At 40.7% G+C, this 24,089-nt stretch overlaps 1 protein-coding gene across 2 annotated transcripts in view; it reads right to left on the minus strand.

The window, feature by feature from the left end:
- The window catches only part of KIRREL3 (kirre like nephrin family adhesion molecule 3), a 757,177-nt gene that overhangs the window by 129,389 nt on the left and 603,699 nt on the right, over positions 1–24,089 (minus strand). For both annotated transcript variants that reach the window (XM_072611537.1, XM_072611536.1), the window contains exons 3-4: positions 13,577–13,726; positions 3,047–3,196 (exon numbers count right to left, since the gene is read on the minus strand). In XM_072611537.1, the coding sequence (XP_072467638.1) occupies positions 3,047–3,196; positions 13,577–13,726 (300 nt within the window). The remainder of the gene's footprint in view (positions 1–3,046; positions 3,197–13,576; positions 13,727–24,089) is intronic.

The following is a 24,089-nucleotide window of genomic DNA, read 5'->3' on the forward strand; positions in this document are numbered from 1 at the left end:
ACCATGCAATTGGGAAAGGGGCAGGCAGAAGATAGAAGAGTTATATGGGCTGCCTCTTGGCATCATAAAGCACCAGGAGGACTGGAATATAACCTGTAGTGAAGAGGGGGCTGTTAACCTCAGATCCCAAGACACATCTTTTAATCTGGAGGTACAGATTAAGGAAATACAAGAAGGCAAAGACCATACACCATCCTGGAAAGGCTTTAAGTTCCTTAATGAGGAAGAGTTAAGGAGAGGGATAAGAGGGAGCTGCTACTGCTTTATCCCAGACTGGAAATTCTTAGGAGATTGTGTATTTTTCTTACTGGCCAATTCCATATCATGGTGTAGCCTACCTTCTTTCTCTCCTTTCGCTTCCCCTCTCTTTCCCTATATTCCTCTCCCTTACTTTCTCCTCCTCTCTCTTGCCTTGTCCTCTTATCTCCTCCTCTTCTCTCCCTTTCCTTTCCTCCCTTCCCCTCTCCTTCCAAGTCATAATATTTCCTGAATATTGCCAATGTGTATGACATTGTGTCAGAGTCTCATCTCTCTAGGGTAGCTTTGTTAGGGTCCTATCTGGAGCCATGGGGATGGGCCATATGGTCTCCTGTTACCTCCCAAGTTTCCTTCTATCATCCTTGAAATCTTGCAACTTTCTAAGCACCAACAGAGCCCCTTTCAGGCTCTTCTTTTTCAGGAGAGAATGTAGTTCTTGCTATCCTGTGTTTTCCTTAATCTGTACTTCCAGCTCCTTTAACCTTTGTCTTTCCCTTTTTCTTGCTGTAAAGGAAAATGAAAGGTTAAGGGAGATTTCTGAGGTTTACTTAGGGGGCTCATCCTTCCCATCTCTAGAAGCTCAATTTGGCTCTTGGTAAGTGATCCTGAGGGGCCTGTCTGCTGGAGTGTTTGGAAAGATCTGTTCCAGTGCATTTAGCCATGTAGATCTGAAAACAATGTGACAAACCTTAAATATTTAATCTCTGAACAGCAGTGCTGCTCCTCATCTGCCCATACAAGGAGGCAGCATCCCAGGCTACTGAGCAGGCTGTCAGACATGGGCTCTGGCTTACAGGTGGGCTAGGCAGTCGTCGATCTTTCTTGCTCTGGCATCACATGCTTGATTTCATGCTGGGGGCTTAATATTGCTTTGATATGTACAGCAGTGTGGTACAATGGAAAAACCATTGAACTGAGTCAAATTACCTAAGTTTTCAGCCCAGTATGTACTGTAAGTACACTATGTACTGTAAGTCATATGACCTTGGGCACATATCTTAACATCTCTGAACCCTCAGTTTTCTCATCCACAAAAGGGTATAACAACTCCCGTATGCCAAGTGTATTGTGAGGATTAAATGAGATAACATATGTGAAAATCTGTGAAAATTGACAATATCTGATGCAAATGTCACAATTATGTTAAGTGTCTGTAATTTTGTTAGTGCAGGAACTTCCCCTGTCAATGTTGATTGCAATCCATCTATAACCTGGTAGATAATTCCTAGAAAGTTGCTTGAGCCTCAGAGTGGCTTGCCCATTGCTACACAACTGATAATTACTAAAAGGTAGAATTTGAATCCAGCTCTTCCTGACAAGTCCAGCACTACCCATTCCATCATATTGCCTCTATAAAAATATGTAATGTTATTAGTATTTATGAAGCTTGTCACATGATGGATATTCAGTGCACATTATTGATAGATTGGCTGAAAGTTGAGGGAAAATATGGGGGGGCTGAGCTCCAACTTAGAGAATTTCAGATCTTATAAATCCATTGGGTTCATTTATCCACCTATATATAAGACTGACTGAATGAAGGAGGGGCCACTGTGTTGGGTATGCTTTCCCAGGAAGATTAGGAGCTGATGGGAGTCATGAAAGGAAGACTTTGAAATATTACAGCAACTGGTAGCTCAGTGGATAGAGTGCTGGGCCTGGAGTCAGAAAGACCTGAGTTCAAATGTAGCCTTAGACCCTTATGAGCTGTGTGACCTTGGGCAAGTTATTTAACATTTTTTGCCTCAGTTGCTTCAACTGTAAAATGGGGATAATAAAATTACCTCCCTCCCAGAGTATAAAGCTCAAAAGACATATTTGTAAAATGCTTCACACAGAACCTGGCACATAGTAGACACCACATAAATGCTGGCCATTATTATTATTATTAAAATGTGATATGGGAAAAAAGGTTAGGGTAGGGTAGGGGGAGAGAGAAAGACAAGAAGGGAGCAGCAATGTCCTAAGCTTTAAGGCTCAAGCTTCAGTTCAATATAAAAAGCATTTATCAAGCATCTACGATATACTAGCTGTGGGGGATACAGAGACAAAAACCAATATTCAGTGCCTCCCTTTGGGGAGATTATGTGCTACCATATCTGTACACAGATAAATATGATATCAAGTGGGGGTAGTTGAGGCCAAAGAGAGAATAGATGAAGGAACCTAGGATTATCTAAGGAGGGAGAGGACCTTTATTGTGGGGTGAGGAGGAGAAGGTATAGGAACCAAGGAAACTTCACAGAAGAGGTGGCTATCTGAACTGAAATGGTGAATGGAAGGATTCTGAAGCCCCCTGCATGGGATCAAGCATGTGATGCTGGCGCAAGAAATATCGTCGACTCTGCCTACCCCACCTGTGAGCCAGAGCCCATGTCTTGGCCTAGAATGCATTGCTTCTTTATGTCCACCTTTCAGAATCTTTTATGTAAAAGAGGTGGGGAAAGACACCATTGAGACTGGGGGACAACTCCTAGTCAGTTTGATCATAATGTAGACTATAAGAAGCAGAGCAATGTTAACTAAAGATGGCAAGGTAGGCTGAAGCCATGTTATGGAAAGTATTGAATGTTAAATCAAAGAGATTTTTCTTTTTTTCTTTTTAAATCCTAGATACAATCAGGAGTCTTTGAAGGCTTATGAGCATGGTCCACCTAGCTAGTTGGCAGATCTTCCCATTGTGGTAGAAGACCTCTGTTCTCCACAAATTCTCTTTCTGTCTTGACCCATCGGCTTTCCCCCTCTGTCAATCCACACCCTTGCCACTTGTCAAGGCCAGAATTCTTACCAAGAACGGTGAGACGGGCTGGGCGTGACCGGATGGCCGCCTGGATGGCCTGGCATTCATACACAGCATCATCTTGTAGCTCCGCCCGAAGAATTTTCAGGTGGTGCTCCCCAGACAAGTGGTTTCCTACCACTAGGTACTGTGGGTAACCTGCAGGGACAACAGGCAAGTCAAATAAGCATGTAAGAGAATAGAGGTGAGGGGAATTGGAGGAGGAAGGTGGGAAAGAAGTCAATGTCTCAGCCTAGAAAAAGTAGGTGGAACCAGAGGAGCCGGGGTATACACTGAGCAAATAGGGGCATATAAATTATCTTAGCTACCCTGAAAAGTGGAAAGGTGGGAAATGTAAAATTTGAGTTAGGGTAATATGTAGAGCTACATTGAGGGTGGGGTGACTGGGACTTTGCCCTTGGCTGTTGACCAGAGCTTCAGGAAGTAGAAACAACTAAGCTGATCTCCCAGTCAGCAAGAATAATTTTGCTAATATTGGAAAGAGCCAGTTTACCATTTTTCCCTCCAGGCCCCTGAGAAGTCTTGACCTGGGCCTGTCCTCTTCCCTAGCTGGGGACCCCATGAGCATTGGCCTCATGGTATCATGGGTGGGGGGAGTGTTTTGAAGTTTCTGTCTTCTTTTAGTCTCAAAGAGTGCTAGTTTGGGAGTCAGAGGACCTGAACTCAAATCCTAACTCTGTCACTTGCTAACTCTGTGATCCTGGATAAGACCTCAGTTTCCTTATCTGTAAAATGAAGGAGTTGGACTAGATGACCTCTAAAGTCCTTATTTAGCTCAAAATCTATGTTGTTATCATTTTGTGATTAGGTAAAATGGTAAAATGGGTTCTCTCCCCTGGCCTTGTTTCCTGGGGTATCTCTCTGCTCACTCACCCTGTTCTCAGCTTTGAGGCCTAGCTACCAACATTGCACTGCTAACTTGGGTGGAGGGAGGGAAAGGGGTGAGAGGCAAAGAGGGCCTGGCTGGGATAAAGCTCGGATGATGTGGGCCAATGAAAGGTTTTTATTAAGAGGGACAGGATTTAGAAGTACTGGACTGTGGTGCAGTGGACAGAGTGTCAAACCTGAAATCAAGAAGACCTGAGTTCAAATCAGGTCTCAGACACCCACTAGATGTGTGACCCTGGGCAAGTCATTTAACCCTATTTGTCTCAGTTTCCTCATTTGTAAAATGAGCTAGAGGGGGGAATGGCAAACCGTTCCAGTATCTTTGCCAAGACAAATGGGGTCACAGAGAGTTGGACAAGTTGGATTGAAACAACTGAACAACAACAAGAAAAGTCAGTGCCTAGTGTCTAAGGATGTGTGGCCTCCTGGAACAGCCTTTTAGCTTTATTCAGTTATCTCTTCCATCCATCAATTAAGCCTTTATGGGACCCAAAGCACTTAGGGAATGCCCCCCACCACAGTCTTTGCTTTTTGCAATGAATAATAGATAAATACTCAATGAAAATGATAAATCATTAATCCAATCTCACAATGTAGGGACTAATTTAAATTCTAATGAGTTAAGTTCTTTAAACTGACAGTGTAGTCTTGTGAGTCTTTATTCTTGACTGAAGCATCCAGAAGGTCTGGGCTGGAGAGAATCTGTTGACTACTCTTGACCTTTGGCTTAATCAGGGTGGAGCATAGATCAGTTAACTCACTGCTGTACAAAGCAGGGCAACTCCCAGTGTGAGTGCTCCCTTCTGAAAGTCCCATCTCTTGTTTGGGAGAGTGATGGAGAGGATGGGAGATGCTACCTCCCTTCGGGTCACTTCCTTTGACTTTAGCTAACCTTCATGATGTTGGAAAGTCCAGTTGAGATCTGAGAAATGGGCTCCCTTCACTTAATGCTACCTTGTTTAGATTGAGTGAGTCTGTTGTATTTTGTCCAGGTCTAGACACTACATTTTGAGAGAATAATTACAGTTTGAGTGACGAGGATAGGAGACCAGTCTTGGAGTTAGGATGACCTGGGGTGAAATCTTGCCTCCGATATATACTCATTGTGAGCAAACACTTGATATGCTAGGGCTCTAGTCAATTTTTTAAGATGCTAATTTATATAGGCGTTACTGATCTGCTTCTGTGGGGGCAGTCTGTATACTGGGAATCCCTCACATGAACGAAATTGCAGGTCTGGATCCACTGGCAGCTCACTTTTATATAACACTTTAAGTTCTCAGATTGCTTTGTTCACCATAACCCTGTGTTATACATTGTATAATTAGCATTATTCTCATTTGACAGATGAGTAAATTGAGGCTCAGAGAGGTTAAATTATTTACCCAGGTCATATGGTTAGTTAACATCACAGACAAGACTTGAGTCTATGTCCTCTAGACCTCAAGGTCTTTTCTCTTAATGCGGACTATCCAGCAAAAGGTGGCTAGTACAGTGAGATGATTCAAAACTGTCATGAGGAAAGGTTGGAGGAACCAGAGGTGTTAGAAGAGATTTAGGGAAGCCCAGTCATGCTCTTTAAATGTCTTAAAGCTTGGTCATTTGGAAGAGAGAGCAGACAGATTGTGCCTTACTCTAGAAGGCAAAACTAAAGCCAATAAAAGAAAGCCATAATGAGATTGTATTTGTCTAGACATAAGGATTTTTAAAAACTCATTAAAAGAACAAGCTGCTTTGCTTGATAGTGAGCTTCTTACCACTAGAGATGTTCAAGGAGAGGCCAGATTACCATTGATTACAGCATTCTTTCCTTTTCTTTCCTTTTCTTTTCTTTCCTCTCTTCCTCCCTTTTCCCTCCCTCCCTCCCTCCCTCCCTCCCTCCCTCCCTTCCTTCCTTCCTTCCTTCCTTCCTTCCTTCCTTCCTTCCTTCCTTCCTTCCTTCCTTCCTTCCTTCTTTCCTTCCTTCCTTCTTTCCTTCCTTCTTTCTTTCTTTCTCTTTCTTTCTTTCTTTCTTTCTTTCTTTCTTTCTTTCTTTCTTTCTTTCTTTCTTTCTTTCTTTCTTTCTTTCTTTCTTTCCTTCTTTCTTTCTTTCTTGTATCCTTGATGCTTGCTATAGAAAGGACTTCTCCTCTGTCTGATGGGTTGGACTAAATGAATTCTAAATTGCCTCCTAACCCTAAATTCCAAGTGGCCTCCTAGGGATGTGAGCAGGGTGCCTCTGGGAGGGGTTATTTTTAATCAGGGTATCTTACTTCGGAATTTGAAGGAGCAGTGACATTCTATCAGGTGCTTCACAACCTGATTTCTGCAATTACTCTTATAACTCTTATAATGTGAACAAAACTTGGATAAAACTGACTATCTTGACGTGAGACTGAGGGTGCTTAGAAACCAGCCAGCTCAGCTTCCTGCAGGCACTGCTTCCTGCCCCGGTCTCTCTGATTTCCTTCTGCAGTGCTTTGAGACAGGAGCAGGGGAGCATCAGGCTGGGGTGAGAGAGGCCAGGTGGGACTGGGTAGCAGTGAAGGGGTGGGGCTCCCTGTTCTATTCTAATCTTTTCCCTGCTGCTTTTCTCCTTGTAGCAGGCTCCTCCCTCCCCCCTTTGCCCTCTCTCCTGGATCCCCCTGCCCTGTTATTAGTCTTGGGCCTCCTGCAGGCATCTTGGCTCATTCTTGCATTCAGTTGTTTTGCAAGCTATGAGCAGCAGGACTTTGCTCTCATGAGTTGCAAAAAACGCAAATGATGGGTTTGTTTGTATTTGGCTAATTAGAAGACTAGCTGCGATGCTATCCTAAGAATTGGCAGCTTCTCTGGAAAATGCACACCCAGAAGCATTAATTGCCACGGTGGTTTCCCGCCCCTAAATCCTTCGTCAGAATTTTTTCTCTCTTGAAATCCTAGAGGAAAACCAGTGAGGTTGTGAACTGAGAAGGAGCCCAGCTGAAAGTCACACTGCACGAATTTGGAGAGGAGTGCGCAGACAGGAGGACACCGGGGCAGTGGAGAAGATATGTTGTTTCTTACATAGAGTACTGGGCTGGGAAACACAACACCTGGGTTTGGGTTGTGTTCTGTGTGTATCAACTGTCTTGCCATCTGTGACTCTGTTTGCCTATCTGTCAAATCGGGAGAACAAAATTATCCTTTCTTTCCTCCCCTAGATCACTGGGGATTTATGAGATGATGTTTGAGAGACATCCCCAATTCCTTCAGCTGTTCTGGACTTTGCTGCTTACTAGCTAGGTGATTTTTAGGAAATCAATCAGCTTAATCGAGTCTCAGTTTACTTCTCTGAATCTTAGTTTCTTTATACTAATTCTTATGCTACATATCTCTCTGTGATCCAGTGACATTGGGCTCCTTGCTGGTCCTCCCACAAGACACCCAATCTCCTGAATGTGAACATTTCCATCGGCTGTCTTCCATACTTGGGAATCTCCTCCTCCTCATTTGCCTTCCCTGGCTTTCTTCAATTGAGTTCCTTAGAAAAAAGATGCTCCATCGAAACAAGAAACTATTCTTTATAAATCATTACCTTGACTGGATTTTCCATTTATGTAACTTGTGTTTAATGTATTTAGGGCAAACCTGTTCATTGTTTTTTGTGACCTAAATGGGACCGAACAGTCAAATGGGATAAAATGAGTATGGGACTGAATTCCTAGTCCTATCTCTGGCGCATCAATCAATCTACAAGCATTACTATGTACTGGGGACATTGTTTAATTATTTTGGGTCTCAGTTTCTCCATTTGTAAAATACTTGCCATAAGCTAAACCTTTAATAAATATTTCCTGAATTGCAGTTCCCTTGTTCCCTCAGGGTACCCGGCACAAAGCAACCTTACTGAATTGGATTCAGTTGAATGGATCAACATATTTCGTATACATATTTCAAATCTGTTTTTATTTTTAAATTTTATACATTTTATAAATAACAAGTATTTTAAAAAATTAGTATGTCCCTTCCATAAACTCCCTCCAAATTAAGCAAATTAAATGAAAACAAAAAATAAAAGACCTTCAATATTTATCTACATAGTTGATACTTTCCCCATGTCTAAGAGTGTATATTTTAAGTTCGTTACCTCTCTATCAAGGAGTGAGCGATCTATTTCATTTTCACTAATAAACACTACAGTATTTGTCCTTATTTTGACATTGATATTTTTGGGACACATGATGGGGCAAGGACTTCTTCAGACAAAGCAGATGTTTTGTTTTCTTGGGTCTGGAAAGGAAGCCCAATCTTATTTTTATCAGGGGAACCAAAATGCTGAGGCTGTAGAATCATTAAATCATTGTCTTCCTCTGGCCAGTTTCCAGCTTTACTTCTTGGTAGGTAATGAGTTTCTCATCATGGGAAGTCCTCAAAGGACACTTGGAACACGGGAATGTTGTGGAGGGGATACCTATGTAGTTGCAGTTTGGACTCAATAACCAAGGCCTCTTCTAACTTTGAGAATTGATTATTGATTCAAACTAAGGATAATAGTTTGGATCCTGGTGCAAGAAGAAACCAGCTCTTGGAAATCTAGTCCCCTCCTTTACCACAGCAGTGCAGAATGCTGTACAGTCAACTTTCTGTCTGATTGGGAGGCAGAGTAGACAGAACCCTCGACTTGGAACCTTCCTAGAACTGCCCTCTGGGACTGAGCAGAGTAATACAGCCTTTGAAATATTCGAAGATTACTATAATATTAGGCATACAAGATGACTAGATAGTACATTGTACTTGGAGTCAAGACTGATCTCAGGCATTTACTAGCTTATGATCCTGGGCAAGTTACTTACCCTTTTCCCATCTCATCTGCAAAATGGGAATAGCATTAGCATCTACCTCCCAAGGTTATAGTGAGGAGTAAATGAGACATTATATGTAAAGTTATTTGCAAATCTTAAAGCACAATATAAAAAATAGTTGTGATTATTTTATTATATCCCATCTACATCCAGTTCCTCCAACTGATCTGGCCTTTATTATTTACTAGCTATGTGACTTCTAGCAAATCAGCTTAATGGAATCTCAGTTTACTTCTCTGAATCTCCATTTCTTTATACTAATTCTTATACTATATAATCTCACTGTGATCCAGTGACATTGGCCTCCTCGCTGGTTCTCCCACAAGACACTCCATCTCCTGAATCTGAGCATTTCCACCAGCTGTCTTCCATGCTTGGGGATCTCTCCCTCCTCGTCTGTCTTCCCTGACTTTCTTTGAGTGTCAGTTAAAAAACTTTTTGACTACTTGACCACTTACTTTTTACTTTTTCCAAGCAGCTTTTCCCAATCCTCCTTAATCTTAGTGCTTTTCCTCTGAGGGAACTCCCAATTTCTCCTGTGTATATCTTGTTTGTACAGAGTTGTTTGCATGTCTTCTACCCCATTAGGTTGTGAGATTTGTGAGAGTGGGAATTTTTTTTGAGCCTCAGTGCTTAGCATAGTGCCTGGCATATTGTTTGATCATTTTCAGTCATGTCTGACTCTTCATCTCCACTTGCAGTAAAAGAAATTGAAACAACCTCTTGGTCACTTTGTTGTTACCGAGTCATTTCAGTAGTGTCCATCTCTTCGTGACCCCATTTGGGGTTTTCTTGGCAAAGATACTGGAGCAGTTTGCCATGTCCTTCTCCAGCTCATTTTATAGATGAAGAAATTGAGGCAGACAGAGCTAAATAACTTGCTCAAGGTCACACAGCAAGTGTCTGAGGCCAGATTTGAATTTAAGAAGATGGGTCTTCCTGACTCCAGACCTGGCACTCCATTCTCTGTACCACCTAACTGTCCAAGGTACTATATAAATTTAAATGTAATTAGATTATTTATTATGTGGATTGTCCTTACTGACCTCCAGATGGCCTTCTTGAGTCTGCCTATTTACAACCTTAGGTCATCCTCAGTCTGGCTGAAAACATCTGGCAAGGAATATAGTTTCCTTAATTAGTAAATGATGCCAGGCCGAGCCCAGGGCAGCTATTTGTGTTTGGGAAATGTTATGGATGGTGGAGGGAGTTCAGATTCTTTAAGACTGGCTGGTTTCCATACTACTTAAACTTTATGGCAAGAGACAGTATATTTTGGAGAGATTATTATGTATTTTATCCATGCTCAGTTGGGCTGTAACATTCAGATCCTGTGAATATATTGACCATTGCTCTAATGTTTCAACATATATCTCTGGCAAGACATAACTCACATTTTAAAATATTAATTTTCTGGCCATTGTGTTCCTGAAGGCACTTCACTTTTTATTTTTATTTTTTCTACAGCTGCATATCCTGTGGGAGGCAGTTACTTCTTAGCTAGAGATGCTTCATTCTCTGCTCTACTATATTAGGTGAATGCACAGCATGTCAGCAGTTGGAAAAGGGTCACTCACCTACTCATCCAAGGGGTAGTTGTTTTTTTCTGAGTAAGTGCCCAAGAGTAAGTGGGTAACTAGGTGATGCGGTGGCGTCAACAGGCAATTACCACATTGTGAGACTTAGGTGAAAACCAGGTTTATTACAGGAGAAATGAACACACATGTGGAACCCAAAGAGTTCAACAATCCTTACAGAAGTATTCATATTTAAGACAGTGCAACAAAAGGAGGAGAGGAAAACAGAAAGGGGTATGACATGGGAGGGGAAAGGTGTAGTAAGCTCTCCTGAAGGGGAAGAGCAAGGTGATGGCAAAAGCTGAATTTTTGTCCCTTGGGAAGTGCTAGACTATGAAAATAGGAGGGGCTGCTATCTGCAGAGGACCCCAGCTGCACAAGCATTTTCTCCAGCCTGGCACAGACTAGCTGGCTCCTGTCTTTCCTCCCAAGGACACACAGGAAATCCAGTTTGGGATGCAAACAACAAATTATATCAGCTGTGGATGGAGAGCTTTGTCTCCTTTACACATTCACAGCCTCCTGCATGCCTCCACTGTCTCTGGAAAATCTGGCAACTCAGAAAGACAAGTTTAGGGTATCCCTTAACAACCCTTAACAGTGGATAGAGCACTGGAACTGGAATCAGGAACACTCTTCTTCCTGAGTTCAAATCTAGCCTTACACACTTACTCGCTGTGTGACTCTGGGCAAGTCACTTAGCCCTGTTTGCCTCAGTTTCTTCATCTGTAAAATGAACTGGAGAAGGAAATGGCCAACCACTCTAGTATCTTTGCCAAGAATATCCCTAAATGGGATCAGAGTCAGACAGGACTGAAATGACTCAATAACAACAAAGTAGCCAAGAGGCTGTTTCAATTTCTTTTACTGTAGAGAGGAGGCGCTGTAGGATGTTGGGTGGGCAGCTCAAAGTTTGCCAAAATGTTTTTTCTGTGTCTTTCTCAGATGTGTGCATGCTGTTAAAATTACCAATGAATGTGATGAGTAGGACACATCCTTTGATGGAACACACAAAACGATGATTCTTAGAGTGTGTTCTGAGCACACTTGGGGATCTCAATGTCCTTTCAGGGGGTCCAAGAGGTCAAAGTTATTTTCATAATGTTTTAACTTCTAACATAGTAAACATAACCCACAAACAAAATCTCTTTGGGGAGACTTCAATAATTTTTAAGAATGTGAAAGGGATCTGAGAGTAAAATGTTTTAGAGTCACTGGCAGAATGTTAGAGCTAAAAGGAACCTTGGAGAATATATAATGCCATTCCCCCACTTTGTAGACAGGGAAAACAAAGGCCCAGAAAAGAAATGGCTTCCTTTCTGACTCCAAATTCAGTGCCTTAACTAGTATATGTCTAGGAATGATTAAGGGAAACCAATATTTAGGTTGGAAAAGATAAGATTATGGGTAATTATATGGAAGGAAGAGCAAATTTGGGGAATCTGACATACCAGTTAGCTGAACATCAATCCCACCTGTTAATGCTAGAGTTGGTGCAGGGTTACATTTACAGCATATCAGAGAAAGAAGGGAATCTTAAAAGATCACATAGTCATCCCAGAGAAGTTAAAAAGTCTACAGTCACACAAGTAAGTATAATAGTAACTCAAATTTATATAACACCTTAAGATTTACAAAACACTTTCCTTCTAAGAACCCTGTGAGATAAGGAGGAAAAATGGTAATATCACCCTTAGCAGATGGGGAAATTGAGGATCTGAGTAATTGTCTTCATAGCTATCTGTTGGGCAACAAGTGCTTTTGTGCTAAGCACTGGGGATACAAAGAAAGGCAAAAAATCATCCCTGCTCTCAAGGAGCTGATAGTCTAATGGGTGGAGAGAACATATAAACAACCATGTACAAATAAGACAAATATACATTTGTATATGTAAATGTATATGTATGTATGATAAATTGGAGATAATTTCAGGGGAGCTAGTAAGTGTATGAAGTAAGGGTTAAGCCCAGGTCTTGGGACTCTCAAGTTCAATTCTATTTCATTTACACCCTGCTGCTTCCCATGATGTCTATTGCCTTGTTTTTTTTTTTTTAATCAAGACATCATCAATTTGTACTCTCAGAGCTGAAAGAAATCTTGGAGATAATTTAGTCTCATTTCTTTATTTTATTTATTTATATGAAGAAACTGAGACCCACTGAAGTAATAGGACCAGAAGGTCATAGATGGAGAGCGGGAAGAGACCTTGGAGATCATCAAATTGAACCCCACTCTATTCTACAGATTAGGGAAATGAAACACTGGGAAAGTAAGAGATTTGACCAAGGACACAGCTACTAAGCATCTTGAGCAGGATTTTAATCTAGTTCTTCCTGAATTCAATCAGTGCACTGCCCACTAAACCATGTTTCCTAACTTGAAATATAAATGTACAGGTGAAATATTGTAACCAAAGTCCAGTTAGGGACACAGATAAGACTTGGGTCCAATTCTTCTAGTTTCCACCCAATAATGTTTCTACTATGTCATATCGCCTTCCTAAAGATTGGGTCTGCATTTAGAGGAAGGGAAAGATCCTGGAGTCTTTGACCTGGTCACCAAGAATAGGGGTACCTCTGACTCCTAAAATATAACTAACATGCATAGGTCTGTCACATTAAAGTTGAAATTAAATTCTATAAGGCAATATTATAGTTATTTCATAACTGATCACTTACAGTAATCCTCCCTTCCTTTTCTTTTTCTTTCCTTCCTTCCTTCCTTCCTTCCTTCCTTCCTTCCTTCCTTCCTTCCTTCCTTCCTTTCTCCCTTCCTTTGTTCCCTCCTTCCTTCTTTTCTTTCTTTCTTTCCCTCCTTCTCTCCTTTTTCTCTCTCTTTCCCTTTTCTTTCCTTCTCTCCCTAATTTCTCTCTCCCTCTGTCCCCTTCTCCCCCTCCTTTCCTCTCTCTTTCTGTCTCTCTCCCTCCTTTCCTTTTTTCTCTCCCTCTTTTTCTTCCTCTCCTTCCCTCTTTTTCTTTTCTTCCCTCCCTCCCTCTCTTCTTCCCTCCCTTCCTTCCTTCCAACACTAACAATGAGAGAGTTTCCAATTCCCAATTTTCCTGAACCCTAAGATTGTTTAACTTGGTTCTGATCTGATGTTCCCCATTCAAAGCTGAAATAAGCATTGGTAAAACCCACAGAGGATAATAGATATTTGTGCAATAGGCATGGTGAGTAAGTAGATAGGACAGAGAAAGGACAATGTATTTCTTCTGCTGAACTGGAGTTTACAGAAGATATAGACACACTTACGTGAGAGATCGCGGCCTACGCCCAGTGCCAAGCCATCTTTGATCCAGAGAACAAAGCCATCATACTCTGGGATAGCACAGAGCAGCGTCACTGGCTGTCCTGACACCACCACTTGGTCCTGGGGCTGCTGGCTGAAGGAGTATACTTGACCTGAGGAAAAAAGAAACAGAAGGGTCATGTTTAGTTCCAGGCTAGAATTTTAGGAGGGACACTGACAATCTGAAGTGTGTTCCAAAGGCGGGGGACAAGATGTTAAGAGGACTGGAACTTATGCTATAGAAGGAAGAGTTGAGAGAATTGTAGATATTTAGCCTGAAGAGGAAAAGAAAAGACTGGACAGGCACTGGGGGCTGCGATGGGGTGGAGAAGGACATGATTGCTGTTTTTAAAATATTGGAGAGTTATTGTGTGGAAGAAGGATTAGTCTTATTTTCCATTCCTGCTCTTGGGTACCTGAGTGTCACTGGAGAAGTCATGAATGGAATTGATTTCACGTATTATAAATTTATGGTGTATAACTTCAACTGAACTCTCCGTTATTATTGGCTTTCTCTCATTTAACAATTGTTCCATATGTTTTCCTCTTTGCTCAAATACCCAACTACGTCACATCTTTCACACTTAGAGAGTATGAGTTAGCTTCCTCATTGCAAAGATTGAGACTGTCCTGTGGGAGCTCTCCTCATCTCCTCTGTTCCTCAAAAATCTTCAACTTCAGTAAATGTATCCATTACCTTTTCTCTTTTTCCTTCAAGAAGAGCTATTCCTAATCTTGTTTTTGATTTTTAAATTAAATTTATTTTCTCAATGAACAAGCATTTATTTTATCTCCCTCTCTACCACTGAAAACAACAATAAAAAAGAAACAAAACGCTTATAACAAGTATGCAAAATCAGGCAAAACAAGTTCCCAAACAGCCATGTCCAAAAATATGTGCGTCATCCTACATATTAGTCTATCAGTTATCTGTTATATGGATGTTATTCCATCTCTCTCTTCCTCTGGGCAATCCTTATTTTTGAAAAAGTTGGCTAAATTTAATGTCCCTCATTTCCTCATCATTTACTCTCTCTGTGTCATTCCTCTTGTAATCTTGTTTCAGAGACATTATAGTATTTTGATTCTTGTACCTTTCCAATTATTCCCTTTATTGTCTCCTTCACTGACTCCATTTCCTCTTTTCCACCCCTTAAACTCTTACTTATCTTTCTGTCTGTCTTCCTGTCTCACTCTCTCTCTCTCTCTTTCCCTCTTTCAATCTCTCTCTGAAATTTTAGTCACTCTTATGACTTCAGCTATTGCATCAACATGACTCCCCAAAGTATCTCTAGTAGAGCCATGAAATCATAATATGAAGCTATAATAAATACATTGGTAAATATTTATTAAATGCCTACTATGGCCAGGCACTATGCTAGGCGCCGAAGGGATGAAAATCAAAACAAAAATAAAATGGTCCGTGACCTCAAAGAGCTTATATTCTATTGGAGGATTCACTATAGTAGAAACAACTCTGGTTTTTGACTCAGAAGATTTGGATTCAAATTCCACCAATGAGACCAATTTTGGAACGTGTGACTTTGGACCTGTCATTTAACCTTCCCTGGTCTCAGGTTTCTTATCTGTAAAATGAGAAGGCTGGATCATGTGGCTCTGAGGTCCTTTTGAACTCTAGACATCATCTTATGTGGAAATATGAGTAAATACAAAATAAATGCAAAATTTTTAAAGAGGGGGCACTAGCAACTAAATCTGAATCTCAGTACATTTCACTTTGAGGCTTTAATTTTCTCTACCCAGTTATAAATCAGGCTCAGGTTTTCTTCTCTTTTTACCTGTCTCTTTTTCTGGTTCCTCATTCTCTTTCTCATGCCTTAATGTGGCTGTTCTGCCGAGAGTCTCTCCTTTTTGGAACCTCTTCTCTTCAACTGCCAATCTCAGTCGAATGACCCAACTACCCCTTCTATTCAGAGGCTCCCACAACTCTGTTTCCTGTTTTGACCTCTCTTCTGAGCTCCAGATTGACATTTCCACCTCCATGGTCTACCAGCACTTCAAATACAACATGTTCAAAACTCAATTTATTATTCGCCTCCTCTAAACTGCTTTATCTTTCTAGCTTTACTGTTTTTGGCAGGGGTGCCACCATTCACTCTGCCTCCCATTTCTAAAACCTTGGTGTCCTTGATTCTTTTCTGTCCTTCATTTCTTATATCCAATCATTTACTAAGTGTGTGCTCATTCTGCTCCTATTATATGTATTGAATCCATCATCTTTTCTTTATTGGCTGCCACTATCTTAATTCAGACTTTCAGAACCACTCATTTGGATTACTACAATAGTTGCCCAGCAGACCTGCCTGCCTCTATTTTTTCTCTTTGCAGTTCATCCTTCACATCTCTGTCAGAAAAATCTTCTAAGAAAGATTCATAAATCAGGACATGTTACGGTTTTGCTCAAAATCTCAAGTTGTTCCCCATTGACTATAAAGTTTAAATTCCTTTATCTGGATTCCAAGGCCCTCACCAATATGGCACCATGCTACTTTTCACAGTATCATAAAATCTAATTTGGAAAGGACCTCAAATACCATATAGGTCAACTTACACCTGAATAAAGATTCTTTTTACACTCAGGCAGCCTTTGTTTGAAGGCTTATAGTGAGAGGAAACCTACAGCCTTTCAAGGAAGCCCATTAGACTTTTGAATAGCTCCAATGCTTAGGAAGTTTTTCCTTACAAAACGGCAGGATGGTCTGGTGGGTAGAGTGCTGAACCTATCAGGTCGACCTGGTTTAAAATCCACCTCTGACAGTAAGTAGCCGAATTATCACTGGCCCATCCCTTACCCTCTCTTTTTGTCTCACTTGTTCCTCATCTTCTCACATAATACATGCAGATTTTACTTCACAGGGTTTTTTTGTGAGGCTCAAATGAGATGCATGTAAAGTTCTTTGCAAGCAGTAAAGTGCTATATAAATACCAGTTATGACATCAAACCTAAAATGGGCTCTTTGTAACTTTTACCCATTGCTCCTGTTTCTGCCCTCTGGGGCGAAGCAGAATAAACATGTTCCTTCATCCTTGTGACAGTCTTGCTAGATGTTGAAGACAACTATCATGTCATTTCTTCTCTGGGTGAAACATCCCCACTTCCTTCAACTGATCTTCATATAGCCTGAACTCTGGGTACTTCTCTTTCCTATTCACCCTTCTCTGGCCTCTTTCAAGATTTCCATTATCCTTCCCATAAGCAGGCATTTAGAATCAAGTACCATCCTCCAGATGTGTTCTGACCAAAACAGCATCCAGTGGCACTACTACCACCCCAGTCCTGAATACTTTTCTCAATGGTATCTTTTTGTTTGCCATAACACACAGTTGACTCATACTAAGCTTATAGTTTAATAAAATACCCAAATCTTTTCCAGACTTCTTTCTGGCCATAATGGCTCCTCAATCTTTTATTTCTGAAGTTGGCTTTCTAAAAACAAGTGTAAGAATTTAATCATTATTAAATTTAATTTTTATTTTATCCAGTGTTTTCCTTGTGATTGTCATCTTTTTTCTAGATAACACTAACAATTTCTTTGAAGATACATCTTGGAATTTTGACAGGAATTGAAGTCAAGCTCACTGGCTTATTATTTGGAGAGTCCATTGTCTCCCCACTCTCCCTGCTCCCTGTTTTTGTTTTGAAAATCAGTATGACATTTGTCCTTCTCCAGTCCTGTGGTACCTGACCCTTGTTTCATGATCTTTCTAAGATTACTGAGAATGGCTTAGCCAATCTGCCAGTTTTTTCAGTACCTGAGGATGTGATCCATCTGGCTCTACTGATCCAAACTCATCAAAGGCATCTCTTATTCTTCTAGCCTTATTTGATACAATTTTCCTCTATATTCTTTATTCTCCAGCCTCACTGGATAGATTGTTGTCCCTCCAACACGTTTTTCATTTTTCTGCCTCTATGTCTTTGTTCATAGTATTCCCTATATGTACAACACCCTCCTCTTGACCTGACTTTTCTTCTTCACCTACTTATTGAGTTCTTATCCATCCTTGAAATTCCATCTCTAATACCACTTCTTTTTGATCCTTCTCCTACCAAGTCAATAGCAACATTTCCCTCTTCAGACCTCAGAAAATATTTTGTTTTGCACCACTCCAAAGTTCTTATTATGCATTGTGTTATCACATTTATTATATTTGCTTGACTAGATTATAAACCTCATGAGGGTTTGTGCTGAATCTTATTTATTATCCTATGATCTTGGAAATAATGTCTAAAGCATCCCTAGCATGTGATGATACAGCTATTGCTTTGAAGATCTCCTGGGATGGATGGGTAACTTACTACCTTATGAATTTAGGCATGCTGGAGGTTGTGTTTCAGTTCTGTAAGGAAGACTGGTACTAGTGATAAGTTCCCAAATGGAAGTGGTACTATGGCCAATAGAAGGAAGGCAGGCTTAATATTGGTAGCCCTGGATAATACCTTGGTACCATGGAAGTCAGTCCAGCAATGAAGAGAACTGGGGCAAGAGGGGCTTTGTAGCCAGTGTAAAGCCATATTGGAGCCTTACTATATCTCTATAGATGATATTCTCAAATATTTCTAGGAGTATTAGGGAGAAATATTACCTGGTCTTTCTCTTCACTCTCACCCTACTCTAACCTCCCATGACCACTTGAAGTCCTTCCAGGCAGTCAGTGGCTCAGAAATACTCTATGGCAACCTGTGTGTGCAGAGATTGTATGGAGTCACAGAGAAGGGAGGAAAAATTGATAACCTCTAGGAGTTCACACTTTAATGACAGAGATACATACTGTACAGGTACAGTAAAATAACCATAAATGCTTAGTCTGGCAAACAGTAGGCACTTAATAAATGTTGAATGATTGGTAATAAGAATACTGATGATATACTAATAGCTCACACTTATTTAGCACTTTATGGTTACAAAGTGATTAGCAAACATTGTCTCATTTGAGCCTCCCAACAACTATATGATAGGAGCAAAGCAGGGATTATTCTATCAATTTGACAAATGAGGAAAGTAAGGCTCAGAGTGGTTAAATGACTTCAACCAAACCTGCTAAGTGATGAAACCAATACATGCCTCCAGGTCTCTCATCTCCAAGGCTAGGATCCTTTCTATGATACCAGTATAATATAATGAGAAGCAAAATGTGGGGTGGAGGCGTCATTGTGTGCCTGGCTTCTAATATTACTTCTGCTTTCCCCCTTCTATTCCAAGGAATGTCTGCATTATTACTGAGTTCCTGAGGGAGCGTCCCATGGGATCAGATGTACAACATTCCTATTGCAGCACCTAGAATATGTACAACAGGCAGTCTTGAGAAGGGAGAAATACCAGAGAATATCAGAAGGGAGTTGAAGATTAGTAGTGGTAGTGAAAAGATTAATTATCCAAAAGAGTAGAAAAGGACCCACTGTAATAGAGTGCTGAGTCTGGAGTCAGGAAGACCTGACTTCAAATCCAACCTCAGGGGCTTATTAGCTGTATGACCCTGGACAAGGCACTTAACCTCTATTTGCCTCAGTTTCTTCATCTGTAAAATGGGAAAAATAAGAGCACCTATTTTCAGGTTTGTAGTGAAGACAAGATAATAATTATAAAATGCTTAGTGTAGTGCCTTGCACATAGAAAACATTATATAAATGTTAGCTATTATTATTGCTGTTGCTGTGATCAGGTATGTGACCTTGGGCCAGTCATTTAACCCCTGTTTGCCTTAGTTTCCTCCACTGTAAAATGGAGATAATCATAGGACTTGTCTGCCAGGGGTGGTGTGAGGATCAAATAAGATATATGAAAAGCTCTTAGCTCAGTGCTTGGCACATAATAGACTCTATATAAATGCTAGCCACTATTTTTATTATTCTTATCATAGTTAATATTAAATGGGTTTAGAGAAGACAGGAGGGTGGCTGAGTTCCCAACCTGATGCAGTTTTGGCTGGGTTTCTGAGGAGTCTCATTAAAAATCAAATTGGCCTTGAATGTTGGGAGTAACACTTTTTATTCTGATTTAAGCTTTACAAATTAGATTTCATAGGACATTTTAATCAGCTGCATGTGGTAGTTTTTTCTCAAGTTCTTCTGTTTCTTCAAGTTCAGGGTTATAATGTGACAATGCTTTTGGTGCGAGAGAGAGAGAGAGAGAGAGAGAGAGAGAGAGAGAGAGAGAGAGAGAGAGAGAGAGAGAGAGAGCACATTAGTGATAGACAGATGGAGAAAGTCAGAGAGACTGACAGACAAACCAGGAGAGAGAACTAGATAGTGGGGAGGGGAGGGAAAGGAGAGGAATAGTAAAGACCAAAGAGTGGAAATATTCTTTTTTCATTCTCTTTCTTCATCATCCTAATGATAATTTCATAGCTCACTCCTTAATTTCAATAACTCTCAAGGCAGCTCGAGCAAGATGGACAGTGTCAGGCTACAGTAATAGCCGCCAAAGATTGTGTTATCAAAGAGAATTATCACATTTTCAGCTGGGAGCTGCGGGAGTTGTAATGAGAAGGCACAAAGCAAAGTGGTGTCCACACCCTCTGAAAATGTCCATTATGGAGAAATGGTGTTGGTTCACTGCCACCAGAGATAAGCCAGCTTCCTTCCCTTCCCACCACCTCCTTTTCTTTAGCTTAAGGAGCATGTGATGCTGGGTGAGGATACATAGGGTGTGGGAGGAAGAGATAACACTGATGGATGTGTGTAAGACGTTATTGTTTTCTTCCTGGGTTTCATCCTCTGAGAGTAGAGAGGAGAGCCTCAGGTAGGATTCTAGTCTGAGACCAGTCCTGAAAAGTTGCCATCACTCTGAAGTAATCAGATAAATTGAGACCATTTCTCTAGTTTCTTCCCTCCTTCCACAGATAGTCGCAGACCAGTAGAGTCACAGCTTTCTTAGGGACACAAGAACAGGATGTATCTCTGGGGGTGGGTGGGGGAGCAAGAGGAACATATTTCAGGAGGAAAACTTCCCAGAACATCCAGTTCTGCCTAGGGGATCTAGATGTGTGATGACGGAGTATATGCTCTGTAAAAGCCTTTCTCAGAAAGGTTGAGAAAGACGACCTATTGAGATGACCAGTGTCAGAGGAGTCCTTGTTGTTGGCACTTAGAGGTCTAGGCTAACTGCCTCCAATGGAAAGGGCAGTTTTGAGAACAGAATCTAACTGTACCACTTAAGTGATTGCCATCCCCTGCTCTGCTATTTATACCCCCTGTCTTTCTATTCCTCTTTGGTATATCTCTCATGTGTACCTTGCTATTTAAATGTTGTTTCTCTAAATAGAATGTATACTCTGTGAGCAGAGACTGTTTTTGCCTTTCTTTTGAGTAGCTAGCATTTAGCACATTGCTTGGCACATAGTAAGCACTTAGTAAATGCTTCATCAACTGATTCAGTGAAGGCTGCTTCACCTATCTGTGACTGAGTGATGAGCAAAGTTGTCTAGGAACTCAAGTAGGATGGTTGGTTTTCTGCTAAACATCTGTGGTTTCACAGTTATCACTGTCATGAATTTGACTTACTGGCAGTGGGCAGCTGGGTGGTGCAGTGGATAGAGTGATGGGCCTGGGGTTGGGAAGACTCCACTTTCTGAGTTCAAATCTGACCTCAGACACGTAGTATCTGTGTGACCCTGGGCAAGTCACTTAACCCTGTTTGCCTCTGTTTCCTCATCTGGAGATGGAACACTCCAGTATCTTTGCCAAGAAAGTACCTGAGGGGATCATAAAGAATTGGACATTTCTGAAAATGACTGAGTGACGTAGGGGTGGTGGTGGTACAGCAATATATTTTAATATTGATGTTTCTTCTAGATCCATGAACTTCCAAGAAACTCTTTTAGTGTGAGGGATGGATACTGGGTTGGCATTTAGGAAACTTGAGTTCTGACTTGAACTAAGCAATAGGATCTTCCAACCACGATATTAGATAACTTGAATGGATTAACTTGAATTAGATAACAGGAATGGGACCCTCATACTGACTCTTTAGCTGAACTAGGGGATGAAGAATCAAATGTGTCTGGTCATCACTGGTATGAAAAATCGAGGGAGATCTTAGGTTTTGAAATTAAGGAAATGGGCATCAGATCATCCTAAACTGTGAACAGGACCCTGAGGGAATGGGGAAGATGGAGATGAGATCTGTCGGTATAGGATTAGACATTTTCCAAAGGAATACTTTGTAAAGACTCATAAAAGCATTCCTAAGTGTACTTACATTGGATATCTCATTTGATGCTACATGATTTTTATATTGAAAGGTGTTTCTGGGGGAGATGAATGCATGGGGGAGTTTAAAAAGGTACAAAAGGAGGTTATTTACAACAAATCATTCTTTCCTCTCTGAGTTACTGTGCTATTGATGGTTTTCCTTTTCAATCAGATTTCATTTGCTTTTAAACACCACATTTCAATCTTTGTTAACATGAAAGGATAACTGTGAACAGAGACATCCCTTTCATTCATTTTCTCAATATCCCCATGATTGTTTGAGACTTATCCTGAGGCTTCTGTTCCATATTTCCACCTGTCTAATGAACATTTCCATTTGGATTGCTAAATTGTAGCTTCCTGTCAGCCAGGACCAGGGTCTCACCTCCCACTCTTTTTGCAGACTTTGCCATACAAGTTTCCAACTTCACCATTCAGCTGAGGCTACTTTCTCCAAGGTTATCAATGATACCAATTATTTTGAATTTGATAGCCTTTTCTTAGTCCTTAGTCTACTTAAGCTTTTTGCAGAACTAGTCTCTGTTGACTATTTCCTCCTAGAAACTCTTTCCTCTCCTGAGTTCTATGACATTTGTCTTTCCTGGTTCTCTTCCTAAATGTTTTCATCTGTTTTTGGTCTTCTTTGCTAGTTTGTGATCTGTCTCCTACTAAGTGTGAGTGTTCTCCAAGGATCTATCTTGGACTTCTTTCTCTCTTTCTCTCTCTCTTTCTTTCTTTCCCTCTCTTCCTTCCTTCCTTTCTTTTTTTTGTAGAGAGGCATCATGGTGAAATGGATGGAGCCTTGGACTTTGACTCACCCACATTTTAATCCCTTCTCAGATGTTTACTACCTCTGGGACCACATTAAGTCTTAGAATCTAAAGATTTTTGAAGGAACCTCAGTAGCCATCTAGTACAACCCAAACCTAAAAGGAATTCATATTATAACATATCAAACAAATGACTGTCCAGCTTCTCCCTGAAGATCTATAAAGAGGGGGAACCCATTATCTTCTATCTTACTATGGGCTAGTTCTAATTGTTAGGAAGTTTAACTTGATTCGTCTAAATTTAACTTTGCACTTTCCATTATTTTCTCCTTATTTTGCCTTCTGGGGACAAGTAGAATACAATTAATCATTCTTCCTCAAGGGAACCCTTCAAATGCTTAACTTTTTAGAGTTGTCATGCCCACATTCAATTTCCTCTTCTCTAGGCTAGATATCCCTCATTCCTTCAGGTGATTTTCATATGACAAGAACTCAAAGTCCTTTTCTCTACTGATTTCCTTCCTTGGGATCATCTCCAGATTATCAGTGTCCTTTCCCAAACTGCCCAGAATTGAATACCATACTCTCCCTGTGATTTGACTAGAGCAAAGTGGAGCTTTTCTGGGCTATGAGTACCACCCTATCATCCCGCACTTGCAGTCCATTAAAACACCAAGGTCATTATTTGATAACCTGCTGTCTAGCCACATCTCCTCCATCACTTCTTACCCCCTTCTCTTCTCATCCAAATCCTACCCATCTTTCCAGATCCAATGCAATTCTCACCTTCTCCATTAAGTCTTTGCTTACATGTCACCTGTTAAGAACATCCTGGCTACTTTTTAGGGATGTGGTAGATGACATCTGTCTACTGACTTGAAGTTTGGCCTAGATGCTCCCTAGGAAATCCTTATAATTTTTAGGTTCTTCTATTCTAACTGGATTTCTATAGCACTTACTTTCTGTTCCATACTTTTTGGGTCTTTAATCATGGTAATAGTATCATGGATAATTCTTTCATTTCATCAATTTGCTTCAATACTTCTTCTAGATATCCCACAATACTTAGCCCTATGCTAATATGGCAAGACCTCACAGCCCAAATATATGTGGGTCTGGAAGTATCCCCATGCATCTGGGATAGGGAGAATCATGATGGAAAGGTAGGTTTTAGATATTGTTATATTTGTACTAAGCAAGAATAATTTAATCAGCAGGGTATGCTGACACAGTGTCAGTGAATATCTGCATTATGGGAGTAGGGAAGAGAGGAAATAATAAAAGAAGGGTAGGGGAAGTTTTAGGAAAGATCAGAAAAGTGCGTATGTAGTAAGGAGTAGTGTCTGTTTTAGAAAAAGAGGGGAAGGCAAAAGGGAATAAGCATTTATTAAGAACCTTATATGTGCCAGACAATATGCAAAGCATTTTAAAAATATTATCTTATATGATCTTCACAACAATCCTTTGAGGTAGGTGCTATTTATTATTCCT

The sequence above is a fragment of the Notamacropus eugenii genome, chromosome 5 (genome assembly GCF_028372415.1).
Source record: "Notamacropus eugenii isolate mMacEug1 chromosome 5, mMacEug1.pri_v2, whole genome shotgun sequence".
NCBI classification, from domain to species: domain Eukaryota; kingdom Metazoa; phylum Chordata; class Mammalia; order Diprotodontia; family Macropodidae; genus Notamacropus; species Notamacropus eugenii.